Genomic DNA, 21,892 nt, shown 5'->3' on the forward strand with positions numbered 1-21,892 from the left:
ATTTATTATTTCTCTTTACCTTTTTTAGTTTAGGAAATTTATTACATCCACTCCCATTTGTATCTAGGTATAAAAGTAAGAGCCACCATTTGCAGACATGTAGTTGTGGGAGTGCTGCCTCTGTACATCTGGCAGCTAAGGACAGCATTTTGCCTCTTTGAGATAGAGACTGTCCTGTGGCAGCTTGACATCACCTCCAGCACAGGGCTGTGCCTGATTGAGGGCCTGTTGTAGTCCTTAAGAACATAAGAATGGCCATACTAGCTCAGACCAAAGGTCCATCCAGCCCAGTATCCTATCTACCAACAGTGGCCAATGAAAGGTGCCCCAGAGGGAGTGAACCTAACAGGTAATGATCTAGTGATCTCTCTCCTGCCATCTGTCTCCACCCTCTGACAAACAGAGGCTAGGGACACAATTCCTTACCCATCCTGGCTAATAGCCATTAATGGACTTAACCTCCATGAATTTGTCCAGTTCTCTTTTAGACCCTGTTATAGTCCTAGCCTTCACAACCTCCTCAGGCAAGGAGTTCCACGGGTTGACTGTGCACTGAGTGAAGAAGAACTTCCTTTTATTTGTTTTAAACCTGCTACCCATTAATTTCATTTGGTGGCCCCTAGTTCTTATATTATGGGAACAAGTAAATAATGTTTCCTTATTCACTTTCTCCACACCACTCATGATGTTATAGACCTCTATCATATCCCCCTTTATTCTCCTCTTTTCCAAGCTGAAAAGTCCTAGCCTCTTTAATCTTTCCTCATATGGGACCCATTCCAAACCCCTAATCATTTTAGTTGCCCTTTTCTGAACCTTTTCTAATGCCAGTATATCTTTTTTGAGATGAGGGGACCACATCTGTACGCAATATTCAAGATGTGGGCATACCATGGATTTATATAAGGGCAATAAGATATTCTCCATCTTATTTTCTATCCCTTTTTTAATGATTTCTAACATCCCATTTGCTTTTTTGACTGCCACTGCACACTGCATGGGCATCTTCAGAGAACTATCCACGATTACTCCAAGATCTTTCTCCTGATTAGTTGTAGCTAAATTATCCCCCATCATACTGTATGTATAATTGTTTTTTTCCCCCAATGTGCATTACTTTACATTTATCCACATTAAATTTCATTTGCCATTTTGTTGCCCAATCACTTAGTTTTGTGAGATCTTTTTGAAGTTCTTCACAGTCTGCTTTGATCTTAACTATCTTGAGCAATTTAGTATCATTTGCAAACTTTGCCTTCTTGCTGTTTACCCCTTTCTCCAGATCATTTATGAATAAGTTGAGTAGGATTGGTCCTAGGACTGACCCTTGGGGAACACCACTAGTTACCCCTCTCCATTCTGAAACTTTGCCATTTATTCCTACCCTGGAGTTCAACTGAAGTTATTAGTAACCATAGAAGAAGTTATTAACACAAAGGTAGATACAAATGGATGTGAATTGATTACTCATGCAGTTAAGTGACAGCTTATCATAAATCCACCAATTATTATTGCAAGAACGACAGTGTTTACCATTAGTCATCTTTTAACAAGTCAACATTTAGTGATAGTTAGCAGACTATGGAATCTGTATAGTGAAGCCTAGTGGTACACTATCTCAGATATCACAAGATGATAACTTGACGAATGTTGACTTTTTTTTTTTTAAACGAAGACCACTATATTCACAAGTAGATATGTGAGTGTGAGGGATCTATCTGGCCCTCTCTGTGTCTCCTTGCCCCCTCCTCCCCCCAACAACAGGCATCAGTACTCTGACACCCCCCTTGCCGAGGAAAAGCCCATTCAGTTTTGGGTACCAACAAGACTTCGTCCTCTAGGGGCCTAGAAAGGCCAGGAAAAGATACTAACCAATCAGGAGCCAGCAGAGAAGTTAAGAAGGTTTGTCTGCTCCATCCCAAGGAGGGGGGTGCTGGGTGGAGCTCTGCATTCTAGGTGTAGGTTAGACCTTAGTCCATCCCATGCTTTGCTGCACATTGGGCTACCCACATTTGCCATCCTTGCCTGTCAACTGCCCTTTTCTCCAAATCTTCCCGTTTCATGTTGAGGTACTTGATGTCGTTCAGAACCGTTCATTTCCATGTTATTCACAATCTTCCTCTCTTTCTTCTTGCATTTTCTGCCTTCCATTCAAGGGCAGTATTTGGTAAGCATTTTTTTCCATTCTCAGCACATGTCCCAGCCACTGATGTCTTCTTTTGTAGATTATTTGTGAAAGTGTACCTTGTCCAGTAATTTTTCTGACTTCTTCATTTTTCTTCCTATCTCTAGGACGGGGGAGGAGGGATAGGTTAGTGGGTTGAGCATTGGCCTGCTAAACCCAGGGTTGTGAGTTCAATCCTTGAGGGGGCCATTTAGGGATCTGGGGCAAAAAAAATTGGGGATTGTGCCTGCTTTGAGCAGGGGGTTGGACTAGATGATCTCCTGAGATCCCTTCCAACTCTGATAGTCTATGAGTCTATATGTTATTCCCAATATTTGTCTCAGACATTTGTGATGAAATGCATCCAGCTTTTGCATATACTTCTTGGTAAATTGCCATATGTCTCTGCTATATGTTGTGATGGCAATAACAATTGCTTTGTACGCATTCAGTTTTGTCTTGAGGGAGATGTTTTTGAGTTGCCAGATGTTTTTGAGTCTTCCAAATGCAGCATTTCCCTTCCCGATTCATCATCTTATTTCCTTGGAACTAGTACTACCTTGGCTGATGGTACTTCCAAGATATGTAAAATTGTCCACTTTCTCCAGTTCTGTTCTTCAGTTTTGATTTCTGTCCCTATAGTCTCCATTAACATGACACTACATATTTTTGCATTGTATCTCAAACCTATCTTTGTTTGTTACCAATGTTTAAATGTCATTACCAAGTGGTTACTTTTTGAGTTCATAAGTTTAAAGCTAGATTATGAGTTTACCTCAGTGCACCGGTTGCCTTGCTCTGAGTGGCATTTTTAAAAATCTGAAATGTAAAGTAAATCCCTCATAAATGTGGTCCATAGCCAGTTAGATATTAGAAAGATGGTAAATATTCTTTCCTTATGTTAGGAGTTTCTCCTATTATCTGTTTCCTTTAACTCAATGCTGTCTCTTAAATTGAATGTGTGCTTTAAAAAAGCTTAGCAAACTTAATATTTTGCACTTATTTCACTATTCAACTGGGGACAACAAAGTACAGATCTTCTTAATTTATTAATTTAAAGTGGCATGTTACTATGTGGTATAAGTGAAGTGAATTAATACTATTTTATTAGTGGCCCCTGGCAGGCCGCCTTATTTTCAAAAGTGATTCCTTTGTTAGAAGAATGCTAGTTGACAGTAGTGATAGTTGTTCAGGGAGGAGTGACAGCCTTGAAATCTCATTTAAATCAATAGTGAAAAGTGAGGGACAGATCCTCACTGGTGTAAATTGCAAAACCTCCATTGATTTCAATTAAGCTATCGCAATTTAGGATCTGCCCCAAATACGTATTTTGTGAAAGAACCTGAATTGTCCCTGGTAGATTACTTTTGATGTCACTGGTAGCTCTCCTGCACTTATTGCCCCCAGTGCCTGCCCCAACACAGTACAGAAGTTATTTGAAAGGCAACACTGCCTCATGGTACTCTAATATAAATTGTTGTAGCTCTGTTGGCTTCAATGTGCCCTTGTGCAAAAATGCAATGGTGCCCTCAACAACATTAAGGCAGAATAACTTTCCAAATGAATGGATGGTGTGATGTGCTGATTTCTAGATATGAGGATGAATAAGGTCATTATGAAGGTTTTGTGTGAGACTGTGAGTTAGATGAATTTGGGGCATGTGTTGTTGTTTGTTACATGGAGCTGGAAGCAACTGCCTAGTGGAATTTTAGACTATGTTATCAACAGTGTTGTAGGTGACGTGAAGGCGGCAAGAAACAGTGGAGTCTTTTCTCTCAACTTCTTGTTTTCCTACTTTCACAGTTTTTTGATGTGTAGGTTGATCCTGATGCAACGTTAAACAAAAACTCTGCATGGTGGTAGTTATGTTCATTTAGTAAAGAAGTGTTGCATCAGGTATCTATTATTACATTATGGTGCTTATGGTCCAAGACATCATTGTTCCTTAATTCAACATTGTTGTTTACTTTCTTCAGAGTTTTTATGTGATGTTAATAACTTCTGAATTATGTTCAGAAAACAACTTGTTACATATCCCACCCCAGGAGTGACGACAAAGCATTAGCCTAAGGTAGCAAAGGATTAGCCTAAGGTCAAGGGCAGCGCTCATGTTGTTTTTCTTCTTTCAGTTAATGGATTTGGAAGTGCTGTTTCTGCAATTTTGTGTTGTGATTCTCTGATGGGTGCAGCTCCTGAGTGCTTGGTTTGTCCTGTTCACTTAATAGTATGATCCTATGCTGTGTATTACAGGTTTCTAAGATCATAATATATACCATGGTCACATGCCTACATACTCAAACACAAGAAGCAGCTGGCGTCTGTACCCATCCCAAACGGAATCCCGAGTTCTTATGTCTCTGGGCCCCTCTCTTCTGTATCAGCCTGCTCCCTAGACCAAAGCTCTGCTGGGTCCTGGCCCTCCTGTCAGTGAGGAGTCAGATCTGCAAATCAATGAGAATTTATCCTTAATTTGTCACTTCTTGCAAGGGTCTTGACTGATTCTAAGTTCCTCGGGTCTTCTGGGAAATTTTCCTACCTGCCAGACTGACCCTGTGGCTGCACTTCAGTGGAGTGTGACATGATTTTTCTTTATAATTTTTGTCATTCCTAATACGATTTTTCAGGAGGAAAATGTTGTATATCAGTAATGATCTTTTTAGATTGTATGCTGTTCAGGACGGGGGCCATGACTTCCTCTAGATTTCAGTAGTCCCCAACGTATTTTGTCTGCCACTGCAATGAAAATAATAACAATGGAAGATACTGTGACAGCCTTAGGAGTGTTTTTAAAATAGTACTAGCCCCTTTAAAGCTAGGAAATGAAGAGGTGACGCTGAAAAGTTATCTGCCATGTTGGTTACCCTTCTGTCTTGCTGAGTTCATAAGGTATATATGAAACTGTAATTCTGAAGCCCCCTAATAAATGATGATATGCTAATGCACAACAGATCAGATTACTGTAGGCACAGTAGAGCCATTACAATATCTGTTTAAATATATATTTAGGGGCTTTTTACCTGCCCACTTTTTCCCAGCTAAAACTTACAGGCTTCTTTGGAGTAGCCATCATGGTCCATTGTATACATTCATATTGTCGTGGCTTTCTGCAAAGGTGTGTTTTGACTCAGTAGAGTGTAATAGCTAAATTGGAATCGTTGCAGTCCCTCATGGCAATGAGTATTTAGGGACTGTTAAATCCAGGGGTAATTCAGCTTTGCACGCATGCATGCAAAGTCCATGTGGTGGAAATCCTTTGAGGAAAAAACTAATGAAAATGGTGCTGCATGGGTAGTGCAGTTCACAAAGTAAACTGCCTTCCTCAGTGAAACAACTTGTGCTCTTACATAGATATGGGGCAGAAATAAAATCCATCATCTCTCTCTCTTCTGCTCCCCCCTCAAAAAAGTACCCCAAGTGACTCTGTATGCATTAAAGTACTAGTGAAGGCCATTGACAGACCTTTTAACATTCATCATTTTAATATTTGCCAGAGAAAGCAGACAATAGTTTTTTTTTTTATAAAATCAGTAATATTCAGAATAGTTGCTCCTGTTCAGATCACAATTTATACCACATAAGTAACATGCCACTTTAAATTAATAAATGAGTGACAATGAGTATGGTGCTCTTTTTCCTGAAAGTGAAATGACTCTCCGCCCTGGACAGATCCAGGTAACATTATGGTCCAGGAAGGAACTGTACAAGCTTCCCCACACCACTCTGCCTATGCACCCCACAGCCGTGACTGACAGTACTTGTATTGCTGAACTCCTGGATCTTTCTTCACCAGAGGCTACTTTATCAGGCCAGAATGAGATAAACAGTATGTTAATTTTGCATCAGTGTAGAAGAGGACTGAAGTATCGTGCATATGTCTTATTATGACCCTAAGATAGGATTTGAAGTCAGCCTCATGAGGTGAAAGGTTGGAACAAATGCAAACCCCGCTGAAACCAAAGGAAGACTCCAAGAGGGGTCGAATCAGGCCTTTAATCCTTTGCTCCGCTTTGCCCCCAATTTTGTAATCCTTTGCAAGCATTTGTGCATCAAAACCACCATGTATTTTGGTACGTAGAGCTGGTCAATTTTTTTTTTTTAATTTTCATTAAAAATATTGTCAACAATTTGAGCTTTTAAAATATTTTCACCTGAGTTGGTTGAAAAAAAATTTCATCAAAAATTCAGAAATACCCAAAATATTGACTAGTTGTAATGGCAATATTGGAAGTCCCCAGCGAACATAGAATTAGTACTGGAAAAACAAGAATTGTTCAGGGGTATTTAAGAAATATGTTAAAAAGTTGTATGGTGTGTATTATACCGGCCTTTTGCCAGTCTGGCATATTGATATATATGAAATTCATGCTTTTTATTTTAGTGAATATTGCTAATGCTTTGCATTCCTGTCTTGGCAGAGAATAATGACGCTTTCTCATTACAAATTCTCCAGCTAAATTTTAAATGAAATAAGGAACATATCTTTTCTTAACATGCTCTGGCCATATCATTCACAATCTCTTTTTGGGCTTTGCAATGATGAACAGATAATCAGATAATTTTACTGTATTGGTTAAAAAAGGTGCTATAGCTACTAAAAGAGCTCAGATCTGCAGCATTGGTTTAACACATTATTGCTATGCATCCGATGAAGTGAGCTGTAGCTCACGAAAGCTTATGCTCAAATAAATTGCTTAGTCTCTAACGTGCCAAAAGTCCTCCTTTTCTTTTTGCGGATACAGACTAATATGGCTGCTACTCTGAAATCTGTCATCATTGCTAGGGCAAGCCTCAGTTTAATGATCCAGATGACAGTAAAACAGAATTCCAGAGGTGGAGAAACTTTGTGATATGTGAAATGTAACCTTATTTCTCAGCACCTTGGGGGCAAATGAGGCATAGAAGATATTTTCAAATGTATACTCTCTGAAACATAGTGATGTTAAATCTTTTTCCTAACTACTAATGGACTGTAGAATCCTCAGTCTGAAAGTTGAAGCATGTAAGTTTCATGGATCTGCTGAAGGTGACATTACTTGAGTCTAAGAAGTTCTGTGCAATGACATTAGATTGACAGCTCCATTGCAAGCATTTTTAGCATCTTGTACTAGCTAAAGGTAATTTGTGCTGGTAATTAGGAAGATTGGTTTCCTTTTTATGAGAGGGGATTTGGAGAAAAAGTAGGGCCCTTTTTCAGAAGAGGACTTGTTTGCCAATTTACTGTGGATTCTAACTGAAACTGTAGGAAGGAAGTATGTACCTAATAGTTGCAGCAGGGTACTAGAAGTCCTGGGTTCTAGAAACGTCTCTGCCAATTATTTTGTTGGGTATACTCGTCTGTAACCTGGTACACATCTCACTTACTAATAGGTGTGATGAGAGGCTCAGCCAACTGATGTATGAACTAAAAAGGGGTTATACAAATACAGTGCACAACTGACAGATGGAAGTGTTTTTGTAGTGTATAGATTTCAGGGATGGCTTTTATTTTTGCACCACAGCAACCCCTTGGTAGAGATTTCAGGGGGGAAAAAAAAGGGTAGAATGAGCCACTGAAGTGTCTAAAGGTATATCACTGTCATACAGCATTCCTATGGTAAATTCACAAACTATCCTGGGAAAGAGCTTGTGAGCAGGGAGGAGGTCAAGAAGGAAAAAAAAAACAGAAGAGTTGTAAATTAAGAAGGTAGTAGAAAAAGAACAATGGAAAGGGATGTGGAATCTCCCGTCATAGAGAGCAGTGTCAGAAATGTCTTTTTAAGCTGTGTCTTTTTTATTCTTATAGATTAACTGGGAATTTCTAAAGCTCATAGCTGAGGGGTGTTTTTTTTTGTAATGTAAATAAGGAGCATGTATCAGTCAGTACTTTTTGAAACCCCAAATCCTCCCAACCATGGCATTAAAAATGAGCAAAGGAAGGGACAGCTGTCATATTTCAGCCTTTGTTCTTTCCACACTCTAGTTGTTTGTGTGATAGGGGTACAAAACATAGGCACACATCTGTAGAGACATATTAACCAATAGGTCTTGAGGCCCAGGCACAAAATGCAGTGATTTTGGATGTGCACATCTGTTGATTCAGGCAGGTGAAAGAGCAAGAGAGCAACAGCTGTGAGTGCAGTCTGGGAGGGCATTGGTATCCAGAGGTATGTGTTGTTCAGAAAGATTACTGGACGCACTGGCGAGTGTGTGTTACAGGTCCCCCTCTGTGCCCCATTTGCAGAATATATGATTGTGTTACAATCTCAAAGCCTTGGCTAAAATCTCTACAAAGCCTTGGCTTCAGCTGAAGCAGCTCATGAGTTTTAGCTCTGGAGGTCCCTAGTTCAGTGTTTAGTGCGTCAGCCAAGATGGCTGCCATCACACATGCTCAAATGCTTGGAAACCCCTCTGTTGCATTAAGAGAGCCTAGCAGTGAGAACCCACCTATTAAGATGAAAAATTAAAAAAAATAAACCTTTTTTCTCCCTGTCCTTTGTCTCCAGGATCCCGTCTTCGCCAGGAGGACTTCCCACCGCGGATTGTTGAGCATCCTTCAGACGTGATAGTCTCTAAGGGAGAACCAACAACTCTGAACTGTAAGGCTGAGGGAAGGCCAACTCCCACTATTGAATGGTATAAGGATGGAGAGCGAGTGGAGACTGACAAAGATGACCCCCGCTCCCACCGTATGCTGCTGCCCAGCGGATCTTTATTTTTCTTACGCATTGTACATGGACGCAGGAGCAAACCTGATGAAGGAAGTTATGTTTGTGTTGCGAGGAACTATCTTGGTGAAGCTGTGAGTCGCAATGCATCTCTGGAAGTAGCATGTAAGTAGTCCAAAATATGATCACCACCTTCTAAAATTCATGTAAAACTTTGCGGTTGCTTTGATGTTAACATATATCCCTCTCATGCAGTACCAAGTTAGCAGATGATAAATGTGGATAAGCATGTCATTTTACCTTTCACTATTACTCTTAGCCAAGCTGTTTCCACACACATCTATTCAGTCGCAATGACCATGCAAAATATATGATTTATATCGAGGTACTATTCTTGCCTGTGTATAATCATAATTGACAGTAGCATGGAGGAAGCCTATTCTCCCTTTAATGAGTAGTCTAATTTTGAAATTATGGGTAAAGTTGGTTATACTGAACCATAACGTGAAAAATATCATGTGATATAAGGGTGCACTGTCTCTTTCTCCTTATTAGGTTATCTGTTACTTCTGCAGAAGTAGTCAGTTTCCAGTCTGGTAACTCATGTACTGTACTGTTGAAAGTCTCAATCCCTTCAGAGTTCCCTTCTGCCAAAAACTCAGTGCAGGTCTCATTCATTATGTGACTGGCATGTGATAATTGTTAACCATTTCTCAATACATCTAGAACAGTCTTATTCCTATTGATCGGCTTTATGTAACAGTGAAGTCATCACAGATCTTTTAGAGAATTTGAAATTACTGAGAGTTCATGCATGAATGCTCTGCTTCCAAGTAAACAAGCTGAAACAAGGTCATTTTATTTGCATGTTAAAGAAGCTTGTCTTTCACAAAATGTAAAGTTGCTATGTGTTAACTGCCCCTAATTAATTATCTGGGTTAAAAGGAAACAGGGAAAGAAAAGTAAATTTCAGCATGCAAAATTAAATCAGCTAATGCTGGCTAAGCATTTTTAAAAAATGGTTAAAAAGCAAAAAAACACTTTTCTTAGACTTCTTTTTCACTACAGGGAGGCTGCAAGGCCCTGATTCAGCAACCTTCCCCTACTCAGCAAAGTCGTTAAACATGTGTTTAACTTAAGCCCCATTGACTTCTGTGGTAAGCACATACTTAAGCACTTAGGGTGAAGAGGGATGGACTTAAGCATGTACTTAAATGCCTTGCTGACCTGCGACCCAAGTGTTTTGCCTACTTCTTTTTTTCTAGGTGGCTAACATTTTTAATCTTCCAATTTCCAACTCCCTCCATTGTCATACAGCCACCCCTGAATGAGGGTAAGAGGTACCTTCTCCATGGCTGATGTCAGTTATAGTCTTTGAATAAGGGAAGGCATTCATATCTGAAACCACCAGAAGTAATTGAAGGGTATTGGAAGAACTGCTGGTTCAGTTTCCTTAAAAGAATTTCTCCTGCTTCAACTGACTTTTGCGTATACAATGCTATACGTTAGTTAATCTTGATAGTTTTTCATTATCTTAATACATTACAGAAAGGACATTCCCTTGAACTAATGATCAGATGATATGGGAGCTCAACAGTAGTGCAGGGTAGGCCAATGCATTACCTTTCGTTTCATAGAACCTTCTTTCAAAGCTTTTTCAAATCATACATGAAAGGTAGTTTATAGTTTTCATTCAGGTCCTCAGTGAAGACTTGTCCCCATCACAAAAGCATCACACAGTTTTGCGCAGTTTAGGATTATAGGCATTTTTGGGCTGCAGAGAAGGATAGCATGAGAAAGGTTGCAAAGCTCTTTGAAGAAACCTAAATTGTGTGTGTGTGTCCAGCCAACACTATTAGATTATTACTCTTCTGAGCACTTTATTCACAGGCATGATTGTTAAGATCTCTGAGAGAGGTTATGTTGTCTTTCTTACAGGTATAAACATGATTGAAATTTTTGGCTTCTTAACTTGCAGATTTGCCTGGTACATGATGTTAAGATTAAAACATCTACTGTCTGGATATAGAGTAGAAAAACTGGTGCAGTTGCACCTTGAGTCATCAAAATGATTGGTTGCTTCAAAATAAAAGTATGCTTTTATTGCATCAAATCTTACTGATCTCTACTATAATGACTGCTGAGAGTCTCTAGTTACAAACTGTTTGGTCTCCTGAGTTACGATTTTAACCACTGCAGCTGGTGGCAGGTCATGCATGAACTAAAAGTCAGATAACAGAAGACTGTAAAAATAATAAGACCAGGTTTCATTGTAGATGGTGTTTTAGGGAAGGATCACAGAACATGAAATCTGAGAGCTGAAACCATAGCCAAACTTTCTGTAAAGGCATCGTGCAACTGACACCAGATTATCTTACTGTTTTTGTGCCTTTGAAGTTTAACTGACTGAATTCTCCAATTAAACTCTTTGGGGATTAAAGGGAACATTCCTGGGCCATTTAAATTAAATGATGCTTTGTCTTTGCTTGAACTGAAACATGATGGTATGAGGGACTTCATAAAGGATGGTAGAAAAGTTTTTAAACATGTTTGTTCATGATTTAAGGGCAAGATTCTGCCACACTTACTCACTTTGTGAATAGGATCTATTGATTTCACTGGACTATAGACTCAGTAAAATACATCCTTATTAACATTGTGACCTAGACGTCTTTTATAGTTTAGGTAGCATTGCTTCAAAACAACATCGTTATGTTGGACACCTGTGTAAAAAGATTGTCACTTGATGCACCTGACTGGGATGCAGCTCTTACTGGAGACTGCAAAACTACTCAACTCTTCCCAGTTTACTGTGACAGTTCATGTATTTTCTCATTCAAATGTCTATTTTTTTTATTCTCATGGATATAGAATAAATTTCCAAATGATTTGTAGGCAACAGCCCCTTTAAGGCTTTACATCAAGCTTTGTGCATCATAACTGTTTATAGGTTGTTGGAGACTTTCTAAAAGTCGATCTCCATTAGAGAAATGGCCTGTTGCTGATAACTGTTGTCATCAGTGGGTGCCCCCGCACCACTCCAGTTGCTGAATTAAAAACCGTTTATCTGCTCGTGTAGCTGGGACACTACAGCACTGTTAAAAGAAAGCATGATAGGCCACATTCTGCCAGGTCTCACTCATGCTGTCTGTAACGGCGTTGAAAACTGTCGTCTCTACACTAACAGTTAAACCTTTTTCAACACCAGATAAAGAGGAGCTAGTGGGGTCCTTCTGAGACAACCATTGAAATGGATCATTTTTCAAGGGTAGGTGGATCCTAATTGTAGCAAAAGGGAAACTGCTGCTTTTTACAGATCTAAAAATACTTGAATCTCTCTTCTATTTTGGTAATTAATCAATAGTGAATTATTTAAATATCTGTATTAAATTGTGTCTCTTTAAAAATGTGAAGCTGAACAATCCCTTTCAGAAGGGGCACTTTGTAAATAAATGTTTGTTTTTATTAGTCTCTCAAATTACTGTTAGGTAAATTGCTCATGCTAACTGGTTCATTCGTGTCTCCTTTTCCTACTGTTTTGTATGGGCACCTACCACAAAAACACCATGATCCTTGAACTTATTCATATTCCTGTGTTTAGTGGAAATCATTAGAACTACAAGGGGCCATGATTCAAGGAAGCATCCCTCTTTAGGAAAGAACTTAAAAACACATTTAAAGTTAAGCATGTGCTTAAATCCATTGCTGTATTGGGGCCTTTGGTTTCTGTCTTAGTTTTCCTAAAGAAAACTAAAAAAAAAAAAAAAAAAAAAAAAGTCTTACTCCTAAAGATTTTCAAAAATATTTTTATTTGAAAGCATCATTCATCATTGATGTGATGCATTTCAATCATGCTGACTGATGCTTGGGTTAGTATTTTAGTAAGAATTTCCTACTAACCAGAAAACTAATTCCAACATCATTGATCTGACATCTGTGTGGGAATTGTGTGTGTGTGTTTTTTTTAATAGTTAAACCATTAACAGTAGGCACTGTGCTCTTAAACCAACAGAAAATAGTTGTTTTATTCAAAAGAGAAAAATGTGTTTATCTTGAGGTTGTATGTTTTAAATACCACAAATAGAATTTGTATGCAATATAGAGTTGGTATTGGAAGCATCATAAATGTAATGCCCAAAATGTGCTTGGGAGCATTTTAAATAATCTGGTATAAATGGTAGGTTTGAAGTAATCTGTCTTTTGTGAAATGCCTTCAGTGCTTTTTAAATGTTTTGAAAATAAAAGCACTTTTTTTCACAAAGCAAAACATTGACATGCCTGAAACTATGGTGTGGAGTTTTCCAATGGGAACATTGGGAGACACATTGGCAGTAACTACTGTAGGTAGGATTTCAGTTTCAAGCACTAGGGCGCCACTTGTAAGGAACAGAAAGAGCGTAAGGGGTCCTCGCACTGACTCAGGCTGTCTCTGATCTAGCCTGAGTTAGTGGTAGTCCCCAGAGATAACAGCTGTAGCCCCAGGTGTTAAATATATGACAGCAGCTTGATCTATCGACCAGTGTAAGAGGGGGCTCTGGCCTAAATGAAAATTCATGAAAAATTGATGAAGTCCCCAGATTATTTTTTTCCTTTTTCAGTGCTGTGCCAATGCAGTGAGGAGAGATTAAATGAGGTGTTGAATGCTTTAGTGGCAAAGAGGTTGTGGTTCAAAGGTTAGGGGTCATGAATAAAAAGATCATCTTCCTCCCCTACCCTTTGCTTTCTTCTAAAACAAAACACAAGGGCTTCTCAGATTATCCAGGCTTTATTTTGCCTTTGATATCAAAATGAAAAAAGGATAATTGTTCAAAAGCAGGGGTATTTTTCACTCCAAGGGAAGAAGTGTGGAGGTTGGGGCTGATACAAAAGAGTGAACAAACTCTGATTCATAATTCAATTGTAGAACCAGAAACAGATTGAATTCCACGACTGCAATATACATTTTGGCCTCCATCTTTCAGGGTTTGTGCTTGAACTGAAATCATTAGGAGAAAGAAAAGGTCTTGCATTATTTATAGGTCACAGATTGCTGCAATAGCAAGCTTTGGAACACTCTCAAAACATAATGGTCCTGTTTGCATTAAATCCAAAACTAAATTGATGCTTTATCTGTACGAGTAAGAGAGGTTACAGCAGTTGACCGAGATTAGCAAGAGGAGTCGCAGGTGTTCTCCAAAGTGAGCCAAATCTTTTACACAAGAAATCTAATATTACAGCATGTCTGTTTTATTTGTAAAATGTGGAGATTAAAAGATGAGAGGCATAAAATATTGACTAAACAATCATCCGTATATCATAAAAACAATCCCTTCAGATATTCTGTGAAGCTCTCGTAGAGGGCAACTATGTGTTGATGAAAATGAAATTAATTACATTTATCAAAGATACTTGAAATCTGAAGCACCTGCAAAATAACATAACATAGCCACATTGGCACAATAAAGTGTGTTGATGACCTTGGTCTGGTCTCTACTGCACAGATATTCCCATTTCAAAACATAATTTCACAGTTGGCACTAAGTGTCAGTGTCAGCAAGGAGACCAAGGGCTCAGTGGTCAAAGAGCTGATTTGCTCTCTGATGTGTGGTGTCTGAATACTCCACTGTCGTGCACCCTTTTTAGTCATTCACACCTTTGCCAAGTGACTGGGTAACACTACCTGTCCGAACTGGTAGTCATCTATGTTCACTTAGCAGGAGTATAAATGACTATAGAAAGTGGAATGCAGTGGCCAATGGTCCTTTAAGAACTCAGCTGGTGCAGAAGAGCAGGACATTGGAGTGAAGCTGGTACTGTCCTTCCCATACTTCCATTTTTCTGGGGATAAATTTGATATTCCTGGGCTGTCAACAGAACACATTTCATGAGTTCAACATTCCTTTTAAAGGGGAAAATTGTGACAGATGTGATAAATAAGGACCATACATTTAAAGAAAGAATAGTTGAAATGCTTCAAGTATGAAATTCAGGCATTTTTTTCCTTAAAGTGGGATGAAGAAATAGATAGATGTAGTATCATCTTATCTGGCTGCTTATGAGCACCGTTCTCTGTCAAAAATGTAGCTTATGTGGAGATATAATTGTATTCTTTCTTTGCCCTCAAAGTCTCCCCAGTGTGGAATTCCTAATCAAAAAGTCTGTTAGTCTTTAATACACATGCACAACTTCCATCAATAGTGATGAGAGGTGTATATGAGTGGGTGCATGAACTCGGCAAACCGGTATAGTATCAATGCGAAAAAGGACAATGGCTTAAGAAAAGAAAAATCTCTCTACAGTATACTTCTGTAGCAGTAAATTGGTTATCTGGTATAATCCACTGGGGGAAGTTACAATATGATAGCGCATGTCAGTAGATTCATAGATACCAAGGTCAGAAGGGACCACTACGATCATCCAGTCCGACCTCCTGCACAACGCAGGCCACAGAATCTCACCCACCCACTCCTGCGAAAAACCTCTCACCTATGTCTGAGCTATTGAAGTCCTCAAATCGTGGTTTAAAGACTTCAAGGAGCAGAGAATCCTCCAGCAAGTGACCCGTGCCCCATGCTACAGAGGAAGGTGAAAAACCTCCAGGGCCTCTTCCAATCTTCCCTGGATGATACGCACACATTTATTTCTACAGTGAAAATATGAAACTATAGAACCATACAACCAGCAGTGAATGATGGGCACCCAGGCTCAGTTGTAGATTCAGGACCTAAAATGTTAGCGACTATCCTGCCACTCCTGGCTGGAATATGTCTAAATGGGACCTGGATCTATGAAAGTTTCAAAAACACATAAACAAAAAAAAAAAAAGTCAGTCATTTTTGGTCTCCTAGATCTTTTCCCCGTTTCCTCTCCACTCTTCCATTCCCCGGGACCTATCATAATGGGCTGATCTTCTCCACAACTATCCACACCTTGGATAGAATATTGGTTTCTTACCCCCCTCCACCCCCCTTGAAAATGTTAAGGGCAAAGCAAATTTCTTTAGGATATCCAGTTTCTCCTCTGAAATTATCTGCTCAGTGCCCACTACTTTCTCTCGCACAAAGAAAAACCTGACATTTAATTTTGGAAGCTATTTTGCAAAGGTGTTGATCTGATTCTGCTTTTTAATAATCTCTTGCACATCACTTCGTTTGATTTTGAGGCTTCCTTCTTTCCCTCGCCTTTGATTTTTATCAAGCCTGCTATTTATATAATTTCTGAACAGTCTACTTGATAAAAGGTTAAAAGCTAAGCAACTGCCAATGAGTCATGTATTATTATCTTTAAAATACCTCCCAGTGTGTGTGGGTTGATCTTCTATTAGTCTGTGTCATATACTCATTCTGTGCTCGACATTTTTCTAATTTTAGTCAGTCCAGGAAATAACACAGCAGATCTCGATAACGCTGTAACATCAAATTATTTAACACATTTGCATTTCCACACCTCTGCTCCCTTTGCTGAGAAAACTATGAGTGCCATTTGAATATTAATTGAAATACTGGCTATTGTTGGCATATGCCTCAGACATGTTGTACTACTTTGTGATGTCAAATCAGATTAAAAAAAAATCATTTGAAGCACACTCCAGACCTTTCATTTGCAAAAACTACATGATCTAAATACTAACAAAGTGCATTACACCGCTAATTAACAGAAATCATAAGGGCAAAGTTGGTGGATGTTATACATTAATGGGCTGGCATTCAGATAATCACTTTATTTGTTCATGGAAACTAGACTCTTATCATTCCTCCTTTTCATTTTTAACACTCATCGTTTCTATCTTCATTCACAAAATTCTGTGTTTTATTTTTCTAGTCTCCAGGCATTAAAACTTGACCACGGCTTTTGATGATAAGCCATTTAAAGATGTTTCCATAGGTGTTTTTGATTGGACAATCTGATAATATCTGATGGCTTTTCCAGTGGGAGGAGGGAGAGGGACCAGTTCCCAGTAGACAGGTATCTGTTTCACATCTTTCAGTGAGCACACATGGACTTCTGTGTGTGCTTCTGGCGTTACTCTTTCCTGTGTGGGGGGAGTAATCTTCACTTAAGCATGTGGCATCAACTCACTCCTCAGCAAAATTCTAACATTCTTTTCTTTTCAGCCCTATATGCAAGTTAGACTGTCATTTTCTTCCATCACAGATACCTGCAATGTTGTACCAAAGGGTGTGAATTCTTGTGGTCCTGCTGGGCTCTTCCCTGATCCTGCATGCCTAGGTAGAGATAGTGGCAGTGTCATTCAGGATTGGCAATGACTTCTTCCACCTTCAGCTTTCTGGGAAAATTTGCCCTATTCTATTTGTAATAGGATCTGTTATTGTTTTTTTAAATTCACTCAGTGACGTGGTAAATGCTGAAGTAATATAGACGTTTCAGCTTGTAGAGAATATGACGGCTTGTCCTCTCAATGGGCTGAGCCATCATGAGACCATTACTCCTGTGACTCTCATTCTGCCGCCATTACCAGTTCAAAGCCTTGGTCCTGCTTTTCAAAGACTTCGACAGCTCAGGGTGAAACTGTATTAGTAACCACACCTCTAGCTATGATCCACAAAGAAAGTTGCACTTTCTGGGGCAATGCAGCTTGCAAGACCCAGGATGAAAGGTGTGAGAACCAAAGACCAAGTGTTTTGGAGTGAGAGGTGCTAGATGTTAAATGTTCTTCCAGAGGAATTTAGAATAATCCCGAATCTGACTACTTTTTAGATCGCATTACAAGACCAACTTTTTTGATAAAGCTTACTTCCCATAGCCAGAAATGTATACATAGCACACCTTTTTATAGCTTGGCAGGCAGGGACAGAGACATTAATTACATTTCTTAAGGCCATAGAAGAAGTCACAATGAGACGAGATTAAAATGTAGGCGTTCCTGTGTTTTGTCCACTAGAACCACACCTTCCACCTGGTGTGAATGTGTAAATTCTCCCAGCCTTTCAGTTTATATCAAAGGAATACAATAGTGGCATCCTTGAGGCAGCCTTCAGATTTCTTCTGCCAAGAAATATAAACTCTTGGCAGATTTAAAGTGCATACTTAAATAGACGGGGGTGGGGGGGGTTATGCTGATGAATGAAACTGCAAAGCTTTGGAGTGGCTAAGTGCCCAAAGATTTTGAACCATGTGTAAATGTGTTCGTTTTGAAAAAAAAATGGGCTGGAGTCATACTAGAAAAGACTTTGGGATGTTTGAGCTTGCCCCAATTGTAACAGAAATCAGGGTGTACGGACACATCAAAATGGAGGTGGGGACAAAAGAAGCGAATGCCTTTTTCAAATATTCAAAAACATTTGGTTTGCAATTTGAATGAAAATTCAGAATGTGTTTTACTTCAGAATAGGTAGTTTCCTGATGCTACTTATTTTTAATGTAGTAGTTGGTTAACCTTAAACGAGATTTACTCCTGGTTAGATGAGCACTCAGCTAATTGGCTATCAGTTTAGACCTTATTCAAACTATTCTAACTCATCTGACCTCTAAAACTGGGTTTGAAATCTTGCAGGAAAAAGCTTTCTGGTGAGATTTCCACTACCACTTTTATGTAGCTCATTGAAGAGGGTGGAAATACACAAGAAAAGGCTATTAGGGTATTTTAGCACTTACATGTCTCTTCCTAGCTGGAATCAGAAAAGTACAGAGATTGTGAAAATTATGGTTAAAAGCATTGGGTTCGGGTGAAAGATTAGGTCACTCTTAATTATCCCTGAAACATTTTTCCCCATCTTTACCAGAGAAATTTTCTTCAGGAGGGGTAAAGTCTCTGTGTCATGCAGAGTTCAGAAATGGAACATTTTATTTTTTTCTTCTATAGAGAACATGTTGAATCCTTGTTTTCTCAGATTAAAAATATGAACAAACTGGTAATGTAAAATAATATTTGTGCAGTACAAATCAGTATACAAATTAGAAGTTGGTGAATTAAATCAGAAATGGAAGGGCCTCCTAGGAAAGAAGTTCCTTCTGCCCCTGTTTCAATGGGTGGAGCTGATAGACATGAGCTGAAATTGGAAAGAAAAAACAACCCTTTCACATTACACTCTTTTCAGTTGCCATCAGTAGGTAACCTGCCCCAAATTGAAGTGACTTTTCTTTCTCTCTGGGTACTTAAGTGGATCCCATCATAGTATTTTAGCATCTCAGAAACGTTTAGTGAGATTAGTTCAAAGGGTGTTGTAAGGATAGGAAAGTACTATTTTCCCCATTTTACAGATGAGACTCAGAGAGACTGTGACTTGCCCAAAGTCACACAGGAAGTTGTTGCAGAGCCAGGAATTGAAGGCAGGTTTCAACTACAGGACCACCTGTCTTTTTGTTCTTCCCACTCTTTATCGGTCATTAAAAACATAACAAAAAACCAAAATCTTTTTTCACTTCTTCTTTCACTCTGTCCATACATGTTTTCTGGCAACATATAAATGTCAAGACAATGGTAAAATAGAGGCTTCCCTTAAGTTTTCTTTTACAAGGAATTAACTAATTATGTAAATTCTGTTCACAGTCACCTTGTGGCAAGGTTATGAGACTTTTTTTCCTTTCTCAGTGTGATTTTCAATATAAACCATAGCTTATAGATACGTTATCTCTGGGGAAAGAAATCATAAAAATCATGGACAATGGTTTCCCTTATGAATGCAGTCTAAATGCCCATATGCACCTTGAGGAATTAATAATGTAGAGTCCCAGAGTTTGCACTCTCATGCGTAGAATCTATTGATAATGGACCTGACTCTGCTCTCTCTTACACTTGTGTAAACTGGGAGTCTCTCCGCTGGTGTAAAAATGGGGAAAATGAGATCAGAATCAGTTCTAATTTTTCAAGCTGGATTTGCATCATATATCCTTATTATATACCTGTATAGTGAACCAGTGAATATAAGATGGGATCAGAACGCCCATGTTATCAAGCCCTTGTACTGTTGTTTTTCATTCCAGCATTGCAGTGGTGTTCAGATGTAGCCTTTTCACCCATCTCTTGCAACTGATTTGGCCTTTACAGAATGACTCATCATAGGGCATAGATCTAAACAGAGTCACAGCAAACAGGTACATGAAGAGGACAGTTTTATTTGAAGTGAAGTTTAAACTGTGAAACAGAATTGCTGCACAAATAAGCTACACGATACATCTGAAAATATCATTTATAATTAAAATATCCTTATTGCCAATGTTATGAGAAAAATATATCCTCAAGTTGTAATGAAACATGGAAAGTATTATTTTACAGCACACTTTACAATATATACATTCTGCATAAATAGCGATTAATATCCTTAAAAGTTCTCATGCTCGGGACCCTGAAAGGAATGCTCATGTCATCTTTAAGCTTCTAAATTATGACAAAGCTCCCTTGTTAAGAACACAGTGAGCTCAATTTAATTTCAATATAAGATGGGTAGATTTCCAGCCTATTTTATTTAATTTGGTAAAATCCACTATATAATATCATCTATAGTATATTTGCTCTATTTTCTCCTTCCAATTAGTCTCATAAATATGCAAAAGCTAATAAAAGAAACATAACATAGATTTCCCCCACAAGTTTGGACTTACAAAATTAATTGTACATCCTGATCATGATTTTTCTGATTTATTGGCCTTCTCTGGCTTTTGCTGTGGTATCTGTGAGAAAATGTTTATATAAATATTTCTGTCACCCAATAGCCCAGCATCTTTTGGAGCTTAAGAACAGTATCAGTGTCTATACTTATTTCCATATGTCACATCAGCTGCTGGGAAAAATGTATGCATTTCTGCCAGCCATTTTTCCATCACCTATCACAGAGTCCTCAGTTGAGGTGACCTCTGGAGTGACTTGTGTGGTGAGTGATGTAGTTAATGAGATCCAGCGACATCATGACCCTGACCCCTCATGGCCCTGGCTCTCCTCATCCATCTTCTTAGCCCCACAGACTGTAAGGCAGTGTGTGGAAACAGGATTAAACAAGTGTGAATAAACAAGTTCAAGAGCTTTCTGTCATGACTGCCAACACTGGACAGCAGCAAAGTGAGAGACTAATAACCCAATGTGGGGGAGCTAGGTCACTTAACCATAGATGCACCTAGAGAAATTACCACTTTCTACGTGGTGATTGTTTTTCCAACTTCAGGAAGAGTTTATATAAGACTTGTGTGATATCTGTGAGGCTTTGCCTGCCATTCCTTTTTCGTCACACAGCTGGTGGCACATGTAGACTAGGGATGGGTAATACATCATTTAAGGCTCCATCCAAAAAGGTGCAGAGGCCAACAGCACCACTAAGCAATGGAGCCCTCGGCTTTTACTTAAACTTTGATCTCTTCAGAAAATAATTGGACTTTCTAATATAAAAAAGATAATCTCATTTGCTTACATGAAAACCAATCCAGAATGTAAGACATACCATAGAAAAGAATCATGGCATTTCAGATAGGAGCTCAAGCCTACTGGCTTATTTTCTAATATGAAATTTGTTTTCCTTAATATGATTTCACCCTGAGTCTGTTTCTAAACATAAGATGCTGAGATAAGGCATACTTTTACTTTCCTGCTTGTGGCAATGGTTCAGGCAGTGTCTGTCCTCTGTTTGTCAAGACCTACTGTTACCCTGTGGCACTTTTTGATAAGTTGACCAGTTGGTGATTAAACATATTTATTTAGTTCAATGGGTCAGAGCTATTGTGGCAGATAGAAAATTACTGATGGATTATTAGTTTCAGCACCTCTGACATCTGGCCTTAGTGTAGTCCATCATCTGAGAATTCATAACACATTTGCCTGGACAATAACATGCTCAGCTACCTGTGTGATCATGGATCTGGATATTGGAAACATTTTGTTCAGAATTAATAGGACAGATGTCACAGAAACTAGAACGCTATCATTTTTTTCTGTGGTTGCAAAAGCACCCATTAGAGTTGACTAGTAAATAGTGCACTAGAGTCCGTACAGAGATTCAGTTGTAGTTCACCAATATTTTAAATGTTTCTCTAGCATGTCAAGAGAAAGTAAATGGGAATTTTAGAATTAAAGCAGGTTTGTCTTCCATACTAACACAAACATTGATTAATGGGACATTTAAGTAAGGAAGTATATAATTGGTATTTTTCTGTGTTG

At 38.8% G+C, this 21,892-nt stretch overlaps 1 protein-coding gene across 11 annotated transcripts in view; it reads left to right on the forward strand.

Annotated features, from left to right (window-relative positions):
* ROBO2 (roundabout guidance receptor 2) overlaps positions 1–21,892 on the forward strand; it is a 1,509,143-nt gene that overhangs the window by 947,657 nt on the left and 539,594 nt on the right. For all 11 annotated transcript variants that reach the window (XM_074971504.1, XM_074971513.1, XM_074971584.1 and 8 more), the window contains one exon: positions 8,647–8,973. In XM_074971504.1, coding sequence (XP_074827605.1) covers positions 8,647–8,973 — 327 coding nt within the window. The remainder of the gene's footprint in view (positions 1–8,646; positions 8,974–21,892) is intronic.

The sequence above is a fragment of the Natator depressus genome, chromosome 1 (assembly GCF_965152275.1).
Source record: "Natator depressus isolate rNatDep1 chromosome 1, rNatDep2.hap1, whole genome shotgun sequence".
Lineage (NCBI taxonomy): Eukaryota > Metazoa > Chordata > Testudines > Cheloniidae > Natator > Natator depressus.